This window comes from Salmo salar, chromosome ssa09 (assembly GCF_905237065.1).
Source record: "Salmo salar chromosome ssa09, Ssal_v3.1, whole genome shotgun sequence".
In the NCBI taxonomy this organism is placed as follows: Eukaryota; Metazoa; Chordata; class Actinopteri; order Salmoniformes; family Salmonidae; genus Salmo; species Salmo salar.
Window position 1 is genome coordinate 92602719 of NC_059450.1, and position 12818 is coordinate 92615536.

At 44.1% G+C, this 12818-nt stretch overlaps 1 protein-coding gene across 1 annotated transcript in view; it reads left to right on the forward strand.

Moving 5' to 3' along the window:
- LOC106612258 (protocadherin Fat 2) overlaps positions 1 to 12818 on the forward strand; it is a 65147-nt gene that overhangs the window by 8524 nt on the left and 43805 nt on the right. The window contains exons 2-4 of the mRNA XM_014213260.2: positions 980 to 4300; positions 4802 to 5113; positions 10736 to 10794. Coding sequence (XP_014068735.2) covers positions 997 to 4300; positions 4802 to 5113; positions 10736 to 10794 — 3675 coding nt within the window. The 5' untranslated portion in view covers positions 980 to 996. The remainder of the gene's footprint in view (positions 1 to 979; positions 4301 to 4801; positions 5114 to 10735; positions 10795 to 12818) is intronic.

Genomic DNA, 12818 nt, shown 5'->3' on the forward strand with positions numbered 1-12818 from the left:
CGGCTTATAAAGCGTCCTCTCCCTCCAGATCTCTCTGATATCTCCGGTAAACTTCAGATGTAAGAGAAGTGAAAAGTAGCAGTCATGGAGCTGATAAGCAACAGCTATAGGCATTTAAAGTGCTGAGAGAAGGTCAAATCACCATGCAGGAATACTGGAGTCTTTATTGTTGCCAAGTACAGCACTAAAAACTAGACCATTTCACCTAAAGGCCAATTATATATTTGATTTATTTTGAGTTGTTGATATAATCTTAATGATTTTAATATTTGTAGTTTTCATTTTTATTGGCAAATATATGAATTATTGTTATCCACTAGAGAACGGGTTCGTACTGTATATTTCACAATGAGTCTTATGAATCGTTGAGCTTTAAATGTGTTTACATTTAGGAGTAAATGGTTCATGTCAGAACAGCCTACGCTGAACAGAAGACCGCTCAGAACACAGACAAACAGACACACTATTTACGTTTGGATAAAGGTGGAAACAAACCACCAAATCCTGTTTTACATCTGTCATCACGTAACAAATCCTTTTTTATTAACACACGTTGACAAAGGCTTTATAATAATGATTTGATTATCAGTTGTTGCACTCAAGGGAAAGGAATAATGACATGGGGGGAAAGGCACCACCTGTCTAATGCTGCTCTGAGGCTGTTTCCTTTCATCAAACAATGTATTGCTTTGCTTTGGTCAAGGCATGTTAGAACAGGAGACAAATTCCTCACAGCAGGCTTTCACTGTGGTGCTGTGTCATTGGGTCATTACTCTCACATTGTACTGCTCAGACAGGAGCAGGCACTAAGGAAATGACTGATATGTTCACAATCTGGTCAAAGAGATGTATTTTGTATGTGATTTTCGTAGAGTATTGAATTATAAAATTAAGATGTATATTTTTTCCCGCCATATGAACTCAAATCTAATTTCTCTCTCTCTCTCTCTCTCTCTCTCTCTCTCTCTCTCTCTCTCAGAGCTGAGGATCCTGGTGATGACAGTGAAGATGGTTACAACAGACACAAGTACACTACTCTTAGTGGTAGCAGTCTTACTAAACCTAGTAGCAAGTAACGAGTATCACAAAATACCAACAAAATGGAGTTTGGGAAAGGTGCTTGGAAAGGACAGCTCTCCCATGAGGTTCACTTATCATCTCTACAATGCCACCATTAATGAGAACTCAGCCCCCAGGACTGCTGTGGAGAGTCCCATCAAGATGGGTATCGTAGTGACCGATCCTTTCTGGGACATCAAGTTCAAACTCGTCTCTGGAGACGACGACGGCCTATTCAAAGCGGAGGAGGTCAGAGTAGGGGATTTCTGCATCCTGCGAATCAAAACGCGAAGCAGTAATTCTGCGTCACTAAACAGGGAAGTAAGAGACAGTTATACTCTCACCATTGAAGCCACTGAAATCACTTACGACTTCCAGGCCAGGACCAAGGTATTCGTTCAGGTGCTTGATACCAATGATCTGAAACCACTCTTCTACCCAGCCTCGTACAACGTAGTCATCAGGGAAGACGCTCCGTTGAAGTCCAGCGTGGTCAGGGTCAGTGCGACGGATGCGGATATTGGCTGTAACGCTGAGTTCTATTACTCCTTCATGAGTAGAGCCCATCCGTTCGCCGTTGATCCTTTCTCAGGCACCATCATCCTCGTCAAGAGGCTGAACCACAGCCGAGCAGAAACATACGATCTCACTGTATTAGCCGAGGACAGGACCAAGAAGATATCTGGGGTTCAGAAGTTTGGCAACGTGGCCAGGGTTAAAGTTACCATAGAAAAGGTCTCTTCAACCGCCCCCATCATCAAACCTCTCCCGGTTGTCCTAGCTCAAAAGGACGAAGATGAGAAGATAACTATTGATATCCATGTAGAGTCGGGTGTAAAGCCAGTTGAGTCCGTTAGTATTGTTGGTGGGGATCCACAGAGGTATTTTGAGATTATTCCATCCAGCCTGCAAGGCAATGGTTTCCAAGTGGTCTCCACCAAGAGAATGAACTGGTCTCAGAGCCCATCTGGATTAAACCTCTCCCTTCAAGCTAAAGACAAGAGCAGTCCACCTTTAGTTTCTCCAGTTTCAGAAATCCATATCCCTCCCTATAAACAAAGCCTGTTTAGCTTTCTGGAAGACACATACATTCTCACACTAAGTGAGTTTTCACCACCAAAAACACATGTGGTCAGAGTTAGTGTGAGTCCGGCATATTTGAATGTTAGATACCACATTAAAAGTAACTCTGATAGCCCCAAATTTAAGATTAACCCCAAAACAGGAATAATCGTTACCTCAGAGTCCTTTGACTTTGAGAAAAAGTCTCGTTTTGAATTCGACGTGATAGCGAATCACGGCGAAGCCGAGACCCATATAGTCGTTGAGATAACTGATGAAAACGACAACGCCCCAATATTCACCAAACCTTCATACCAAGCCACACTACCAGAGAACGTACCTATAGGCAGCAGCGTTCTATCAGTCTCTGCAATAGACGATGACAGGGACCGAAATGGTTTTGTGACCTATGCCATAGCCAACTCAGCTCCTTCCCCATTCACAATAGACCCAATCAGTGGAGTGATCTCTACATCTGAGGATCTGGACTACGAGTTGATGAAGAGGTGGTATCATCTCAGAGTGTGGGCTTCGGACAGCGGCAGTCCCTTCAGTTATGTTTCTGAGTGCGCCGTGACGATCACCATGAGCAACGTCAACGACAACACCCCTCTGTTTGAGCAGGTGGGATGCAATGCCACCATACCTGTAGATTTAGCAGTGAGAGAGCCAATCGCAGAGCTATCTGCTGTTGACCTGGATGAACTACAACAGCTCAGATATGTGATCGAGTCAGGGAATGACCAAAAACTGTTTGACATCGACGCTGTATCAGGAGTCATTAAACTGATCAAACAGATACCCACCGCTTCGATAGAGACTGAATTACCTTCGTTCAGACTCAGAATCACAGCAACAGATGGTAAACATACCTCTGATCCCTCTGTTGTTACTGTTACTGTCGTAAACCAGGGCACTGAAGCCACCGTCAGTTGTCAGGAGACTGGGATTTTCAAACAGCTTACAGACAAACTGATTGAATCCATAAAGCCAGGGTTGAATTTCCAGGATGAGGAATCCTTCTCGGACGTTCATATCATCAACCGCCACTCTCCTAAGTTCAACTCTGGCATCCCGAGTACTATTGACATCAGAGAGGACTTCCCTTTGAATTCAACTATCCTTTACTTCAAGGCTACGGATAACGACACTGGATTCAACAGCAAGCTTGTGTACGCTATCTCAAGTGGAAATGAAGACGGGTGTTTCTCCATTGGTATTTTCTCTGGGGAGCTTCAGCTTGTGTGTCCTTTAGACCGAGAAACCAAAGAGTTCTACATTTTGAACGTAACTGTCTATGACTTAGGAAGCCCACAAACCTCAGCATGGAAATTTCTCGCTGTGAATCTATTGGATGTTAACGACAACCGACCAGTATTTGACCAATCCAGGTATGTCGTGCACATTCCAGAGAACATGGAGGTTGACACGAGGATATTCCAAGTGCACGCAACAGATTTAGACTCTGAGGACAATGGAAACATATTATATTCGATGCTAACTTTAACTGATCTTTTCAAGATCAATGAACTCACTGGCGAAGTGAAGGTGTCTGATCGTTTAGACAGAGAGGCCCTTCCCAGACATAACCTGAAGATAGAGGCTAGAGATCAGTCTAAAACAGACCCACAGCTCTTCTCTATGACCGATCTGGTGGTCATGTTGGAGGACATCAACGACAATCCTCCCAAGTTCGTCCCCAAGATCTACAACATCAAAGTCCCAGAGGATGTTCCCTTGGGGACGGTGCTACTGTGGGTCGAGAGCTACGACTTAGACCTGGGCAGCGCTGGACAGATCAGCTACAACCTGAAGAACAGTGAGAATGGGGCCTTTTTTCTGGATGCGTCAACGGGATCTCTAACCCTTGAGAAGGAACTGGACTTTGAGAGGAGACAGTCTTACAACCTGACGGTTCGAGCGGTTGACCATGGCCTTCCTCGGTCACTCTCCTCCTCCTGTTTCATCGAGGTGGAGGTCCTGGATGTGAATGAGAACCTGAATAAGCCAGTCTTCTCCATGTTTGTCTATGCGGCCTCAGTGATGGAGGACGCTCCTGTGGGAACCTCAGTGTTGATGCTGACAGCAGCAGACATGGACCTGGGGAGAGATGGAGTCGTCAGGTACCACATCCACGATGGATCTGGCCTGGGAGTTTTCATGATCGATGAGGAAACAGGTAAGTGTGTGTGTGTGTGTGTGTGTGTGTGTGTGTGTGTGTGTGTGTGTGTGTGTGTGTGTGTGTGTGTGTGTGTGTGTGTGTGTGTGTGTGTGTGTGTGTGTGTGTGTGTGTGTGTGTGTGTGTGTGTAATAATAGTAATGAGCAATGTAAAAAATAACCCGAGGCTTCTTGGGACCCGTCTATGTTCCTACATAATGGATACTTTACAGCTGATAGCCTGTGACCTCACAAAGTATCACGTTTCATTAGTATGCTTGACTCCTGTTGGAAAAATGCTCTGTCATTATAGTGCTGAACCTGCACTGACGCACCAGGCCTCTTTTTCAGAATATTACTCATACTTATAACCTGACAGTGTATCATCCAGTTTTAACCAAATAACTATTTTTGGATAAACCTAGATGATTTAACAAAGTTGTTCATCACCACACCTGTCAGCAAAAAAAATGCAAATACAGATGGATGACATTATAAACGATTTCTCCTTCTGTTTTGCAGGAGTAATCCGCACGGCTGAGACGTTAGACCGCGAGGCCGTCCCACACTACTGGCTATCGGTCTATGCCAAAGACCTTGGCACCATCCCTCTAGTGACCTGGACAGACATATTTGTGGAAGTCCTGGACATCAATGATAACCCTCCCCAGCTGTCCCAGCCGGTCTACTTCGGCTCCGTCCTAGAAAACATGCCTAAAGACAAGTCAGTGCTTCAGGTCACTGCTACTGACGTGGACAGCTCCTCTGAGGGGAAACTTACCTTCCAGTTATTGGAGTCACCGCGGACGTATTTCACCATAGAACCCAAGACAGGTAATTGACACATTTCACAAGGAAACATGGAGCGATGTGATTTGAAGGTGTTTTTATTTCTGTATTATTAGTCTTAACACTTTTGAGGAAAGGTAGGCTGCTATATTGTGTCCATATTAAATTTGACAACTCTACGTCAAATATACATCTCAATATAAAGTTTAACTAGCTGTAAAACATTGTAATTTCTCAAGTTGAGTAGAAAATGGTAGATTATAACATGTCTCAGCAGCACTGTGCACAGCCATCACTCAGGGTGTGTCATAACCTGTGGTGAAAACCGGCCAAGGTTAAACTTATTTTCTACCTATAAATGTACACAAAAACACAACAAATGATGCAGTCATGTCTGGGCTGGGAGGGCAGTAAAAGAACAACTTCCCAAACAGAAAGTTAAACCCCAAATCTATGACAGTTTCGTCATGCAGCTGAGTGCCTGTCACACAACAACATAGCATGGGCCTTTGAAGACAGGACAAATTGCAACCAGATTAACTCTACGTCACAAGCTTCTACACGTCCGTCCGTCCTCGACTTGTCGTCTCTGCTGGGCTCTCTGTGTGTGTGTGTGTGTGTGTGTGTGTGTGTGTGTGTGTGTGTGTGTGTGTGTGTGTGTGTGTGTGTGTGTGTGTGTGTGTGTGTGTGTGTGTGTGTGTGTGTGTGTGTGTGTGTGTTTGGATTAAAGCTGAAAAGGTGCTCCATTAATGCCTTGGAAGATGTACAATATATTAGATGTTTTATAGAAACCCCCAGTGTAATCAAGACACGGGTTAGTTTCACTGAGACTGCCTGGAGTGGTCTGAGTGAGGAGGGGAAAACTGAAAACTAGCTGTTATTTGCAGCAAAGTTCGCAACTCTCTATTTTATTGGTCTATTAACTCAATTACGGCCTGGTGATGTCAAAACTCCGTCCCACCAAAACAGGCTGAAATTTCAGGTGGTCTTTTCAAACAGCTCTTACACTAAAATGACAGTATCCTCATTTATACTGAGTATAGAACATATTAGACCAGGTAAATCCAGGTGAAAGCTATGATCCCTTATTGATGTCACTTGTTAAATCCACTTCAATCAGTGTAGATGAAGGGGAGGAGACAGGTTAAAGAAGGATTTTTAAGCTTTGAGACAACTGGGACATGGATTGTTAATGTGTGTTATTCAGAGGGTGAATGGACAAGACAACATATTTAAGTGCCCTTGAACAGGGTATGGTAGTAGGTGCTAGGCGTGCCGGTTTGAGTGTCTAACGCTGATGGGTTTTTCACGCTCAACAGTTTCCCATGTGTATCAAAAGGACATCCAGCCAACTGGAGTCAACATGGGCCAGAATCCCTGTGGAACGCTTTCGACCCCTTGTAGAGTCCGTGCCCTGACAAATTGATGCTAGTTCTGAGGGTAAAAAGGTGTTCAATTTTACAACGGTGTTCCTAATGTTTTGTACATTCAGTGTATATAAAACACAGGAAAATCAGGCCTTTAAACTCATTACTACAACACAAGCCTTGTTCTTCTACAAAGTGAAGAGTATAGGTGGAATAAAACACTATCAATAAGATGAAACCTCAACTTCTATGACTCAACAGCATGGTAGATTTATGCTCCTTGTGAGAGGATATGAGCTGTGCTCCTCATGTCTGAACAGGATACACATGACTCAGAGAAGTCTGACTAAGATCTCAGTTCAGGAGAGTAGCAGCAAAGTACACACAGTACAGTATCTGTAGTGATGTCCCAGCAGGTAGTCAGTTAAGAACCAATAATACCTTTGAATACAAGCAGTATAGCTGTATTACCAGCTGGAAGATACAGAAAAGCCCAAACTATAAAATAAATAATAATTTTGCGGATGCTTATATTTGTCCTGTTATTCAGTTATAGAAGTGTGCAACAGAATGCGTTTCTTGCATATCCCAACTCCCCCAGGGGGTGGAGTCACCATTGTCCAGCACCCCAGGAGAAATTGGGAATAACTGCACAGAGAAATATTTTTTGTGGGCTCCAGGATTCAAACCAGCAACCTTTCAGTAACTGGCCCAACGCGCTAACCTTGAGGCTACCTGCTATCCCAGCAAAACCCTATGAGGTGAAGAGACCTCTTTACAAGGAGACCAAGCAGAGAAGGGCAACTCCACCCCCCCCGCCGCACCCCCCACCCACCCAACACACACACACACACACACACACACACACACACACACACACACACACACACACACACACACACACACACACACACACACACACACACACACACACACACACACGGTAATCAGTCCCTGGGGTGTCACTTGGGGCAGTCGGATGGTGAACTGAACCGAACTCTGATATCAACTCAGGCTGCAATCCAGACAGCCTCACCCAGATTTTAACACAAACGACAAAAAAAGTCCAAACCAGTCGTGTAACCTGTTTTGTCAGGTTTTCTGATCTCATAGTCGCTTTAATTTGGCAGGAGAATTAGCCTACTAAAGGAACAGAGGAATTAGCCTACTAATGGAACAGAAGCAGCATGGCAGGAGAATTAGCTTATTTAAGGGACAGAAGCAGCATGGCAGGAGAATTCGTTTATTTAAGGGACAGAAGCAGCATGGCAGGAGAATTAGCTTATTTAAGGGACAGAAGCAGAATGGCAGGAGAATTAGCTTATTTAAGGGACAGAAGCAGAATGGCAGGAGAATTAGCCTACTAATGGAACAGAAGCAGCATGGCAGGAGAATTAGCTTATTTAAGGGACAGAAGCAGAATGGCAGGAGAATTAGCCTACTAATGGAACAGAAGCAGCATGGCAGGAGAATTAGCCTACTAAAGGAACAGAAGCAGAATGGCAGGAGAATTAGCCTACTAAAGGAACAGAAGCAGCATGGGAAATCTTTACCAAATGACAATATAGTTGGATAGCTTATCAGTGGATAGATTGGGAAAGGGGAGAGGGAAAGTGGGATACCTAGTCAGATTGTAGCAGGTTGAGGTTTATTGTCAAAAGATTTGTCCTGGGGGGAGAACTGAGCGATTTCTCCTTAGCTCCTTAGCTGCAATGTCAAAATTGGCTGTGTTGTAAAATTTGTGAAAACGAAATGATCTTTTTGGTCTTAATTTAAGGTTAGGGTTGGACATTAGGGTTAGCAGTGTGGTTAAGGTTAGGGTTAAGTTTAGGGTTAGGTTTAAAATCTGATTTCATGACTTTGTGGCTGTGCCAGCTAGTGACCACTCTGCAGAGCTGACTCCAGAACATCATTCAAAATGAAAGATGTTAACCTGCTTGATTGTATTGGCTCTTGCTACACACATTATAATAGTAAAGTGTCCACAGGCCTAAAAGGCTGAGTATTTTTTGAAAATAACAGGCTCTGGAAAGTTCTCAGAGGTTTCTTCCGTGAACACTATAAAGCCAAATAAACACTGTTAGAAAAACAGACTTGTGGAAAGGAAGAAGAGTGAACCAGCTGCCTGGGGCTCAGACAGTGACAGGTGTGTTGGGTCATTCCGCTAATTCGGTGCCTTTTGAGAAGCGTAACTTGGTTAAAACTTTTTTTTTTTTAATTTCAGCTAATTTTACAATTCTGTCACAAAGAGCACATGTTCAACTTAATAAAAAACATGTTTTCCTATCTCAAGAGGTTTATAACAAAATGACTATAGTAAGTGCCTATTAAAGGCAGTGGTGGAAAAAGTACCCATTTGTCATACTTGAATAAAAGTAAAGATACTTCAATAGAAAATGACTCAAGTAAAAGTGAAAGTCACCCAATAAAATAATACTTGAGTAAAAGTCTAAAAGTATTTGGTTTTAAATATACTTAAGAATCAAAAGTAAATGTAATTGATAGACTATACATAAGTATAAAAAGTAAAAGTATAAATCATATCAAATTCCTTATATCAAGGGGATACGTCGGGATCTTTTCAGAGTCAGATATATTTAGATGAACTCATGGATACCATTTTTATTTCTCCATGACCAATATGAAGGAAATTAGAGGTAGTTTCGCAAGCCAATGCTAACACTAGTGCTATTTAATAACTTCCTTCAAACTACACTCAGAGACATACAGTGCATTTTCTCCACATTTTGTTAAGTTACAGCCTTATTCTAAAATGGATTAAATCGTCCCCCCCCCCATAAATCTACACACAATACTCCATAATGACAAAGCAAGGTTTAGACATTTTAGCAAATATGTAAAAAAATATATATTAGTATTTACATAAGTTTTCAGACCCTTTACTCAGGACTTTGTTGAAGAACCTTTAGCATAGATTACAGCCTCGAGTCTTCTTGGGTATGGCACTACAAGCTTGACACACTTGTATTTGGGGAGTTTCTCCCATTTTTGTATGCAGATCATCTCAAGCTCTGTCAGGTTGGATGGGGAGCGTCGCTACACAGCTATTTTCAGGTCTTTCCAGAGATGTTAGACTGGGTTCAAGTCCGGGCTCTGGCTGGGCCACTCATGTACATTCAGAGACCTGTCCCGAAGCCACTCCTGCGTTGTCTTGGCTGTGTGCTTAGGGTCATTGTCCTGTTGGAAGGTGAACGTTAGCCCCAGTATGAGGTCCTGAGCACTCTGGAGCAGGTTTTCATCAAGGATCTCTCTGTACTTTGCTCCGTTAATCTTTCCCTCTATCCTGACTAGTCTTCCAGTCTCCGCCGCTGAAAAAAATAGCCACCACCATGCTTCACGGTAGGGATGGTATTGGCCAGGTGATGAGCAATGCCTGGTTTCCTCCAGACATGACGCTTGGCATTCAGACTAAAGAGTTCAATCTTGGTTTCATCAGACCAAAGAATCTTGTTGCTCATGGTCTGAGAGTCCTTTATGTGCCTTTTGGCAAAGTCCAATTGGACTATCATGTGCCTTAAACTGAGGAGTGGATTGCGTCTAGCGTCTCTACCATAAAGGCCTGATTGGTGGAGTGCTGCAGAGATGGTTGTCCTTCTGGAAGGTTCTCCCAACTCCACAGAGGAACTCTGGAGCTCTGTCAGAGTGACCATTAGGTTGTTGTTCACCTCCTTGACCAAAGCCCTTCTCCTTCAATTGCTCATGTTGGCCGGGCAGCCAGGTCAAGTGGTTCCAAACTTCTTCCATTTTAAAATGATGGCGGCCACTGTGTTTTTGGGGAGCTTCAATGCTGAGAAACGTTTTGATGCTGCTGGAAGTTGTGTTGGCCAGTAGGAGGCACTCTTTCCTCTGGTGTAAAATAAAATATCCCAATGCCCAAGAGCAGTGATTGGGGACATTGCCCTTTGTAAGGCACTGTCTTTCGGATGGGACATTAAACGCGTGTCCTGACTCTCTGTGGTCACTACCCATACCCCCCCCCCCCCCCCCGTAACTATTCTTAAGGCCGTTGTTGTAAATGAGAATGTGTATTCAGTCAACTTACCCGGTAAAATAAGGGTAAAATAAAATAAATAAATAAAAATACAATTAAATATTGGTGCACAATTTCTACTTAAAATATCAGACTCAAAAGACACTCATTTCGTCGAACTACCCTGCTACTGCTGTCCATGTGGGAAAGATTCCTTTTTGATGACAATGCTCCTTCTTCCTCCTTCCCTCCCATCTCCTCCATCTCTCCCCCCCTCTCTCTCCCCACTTCCCCTCTATGTTTTCTTAGGCATCATCAGCACTCTGACCTCTCTGGACCGGGAACTGAAGTCTGAGCACAGTGTCGAGGTGAGACTGAGACACCTGTTTGTGATTAAACAACATGTGCATTTTTTATGAGATCATTAAAAGGCCTAACCATGAGAGCTTAAACTAGACTGTCAATTATCCATAACGTGTGTAGTCTTGATAAAGAACATTGCTCACAAAATATACTGCTCAAAAAAATAAAGGGAACACTTAAACAACACATCCTAGATCTGAATGAAAGAAATAATCTTATTAAATACTTTTTTCTTTACATAGTTGAATGTGCTGACAACAAAATCACACAAAAATAATCAATGGAAATCCAATTTATCAACCCATGGAGGTCTGGATTTGGAGTCACACTCAAAATTAAAGTGGAAAACTACACTACAGGCTGATCCAACTTTGATGTAATGTCCTTAAAACAAGTCAAAATGAGGCTCAGTAGTGTGTGTGTGGCCTCCATGTGCCTGTATGACCTCCCTACAACACCTGGGCATGCTCCTGATGAGGTGGCGGATGGTCTCCTGAGGGATCTCCTCCCAGACCTGGACTAAAGCATCCGCCAACTCCTAGACAGTCTGTGGTGCAACGTGGCGTTGGTGGATGGAGCGAGACATGATGTCCCAGATGTGCTCAATTGGGTTCAGGTCTGGGGAACGGGCGGGCCAGTCCATAGCATCAATGCCTTCCTCTTGCAGGAACAGCTGACACACTCCAGCCACATGAGGTCTAGCATTGTCTTGCATTAGGAGGAACCCAGGGCCAACCGCACCAGCATATGGTCTCACAAGGGGTCTGAGGATCTCATCTCGGTACCTAATGGCAGTCAGGCTACCTCTGGCGAGCACATGGAGGGCTGTGCGGCCCCCCAAAGAAATGCCACCCTACACCATGACTGACCCACCGCCAAACCGGTCATGCTGGGGGATGTTGCAGGCAGCAGAACGTTCTCCACGGCGTCTCCAGACTCTATCACGTCTGTCACGTGCTCAGTGTGAACCTGCTTTCATCTGTGAAGAGCACAGGGCGCCAGTGGCGAATTTGCCAATCTTGGTGTTCTCTGGCAAATGCCAAACGTCCTGCATGGTGTTGGGCTGTAAGCACAACCCACACCTGTGGATGTCGGGCCCTCATACCACCCTCATGGAGTCTGTTTCTGACCGTTTGAGCAGACACATGCACATTTGTGGCCTGCTGGAGGTCATTTTGCAGGGCTCTGGCAGTGCTTCTCCTGCTCCTCCTTGCACAAAGGCGGAGGTAGCGGTCCTGCTGCTGGGTTGTTGCCCTCCTACGGCCTCCTCCACGTCTCCTGATGTACGGGCCTGTCTCCTGGTAGCGCCTCCATGATCTGGACACTACGCTGACAGACACAGCAAACCTTCTTGCCACAGCTCGCATTGATGTGCCATCCTGGATGAGCTGCACTACCTGAGACACTTGTGTGGGTTGTAGACTCCGTCTCATGCTACCACTAGAGTGAAAGCACCGCCAGCATTCAAAAGTGACCAAAACATCAACCAGGAAGCATAGGAACTGAGAAGTGGTCTGTGGTCCCCACCTGCAGAACCACTCCTTTATTGGGGGTGTCTTGCTAACTGCCTATAATTTCCACCTGTTGTCCATTCCATTTGCACAACAGCATGTGAAATTTATTGTCAATCAGTGTTGCTTCCTAAGTGGACAGTTTGATTTCATAGAAGTGTGATTGACTTGGAGTTACATTGTGTTGTTTAAGTGTTCCCTTAATTTTTTTGAGCAGTGTATATGTGATTTATGATACATACAACTTTTTAAATTTAATTTAAATCTCGATCAATCCTCGACAGACTAAACTCTCTTCCTCCACATCCTACTGTTAGACTAAACCCTCTTCCTCCATATCCTACTGTTAGACTAACTAACCCCTCTTCCTCCATATCCTACTGTTAGACTAACTAAACTCTCTTCCTCCATATCCTACTGTTAGACTAAACCCTCTTCCTCCATATCCTACTGTTAGACTAAACCCTCTTCCTCCATATCCTACTGTTAGACTAACTAACCCCTCTTCCTCCATATCC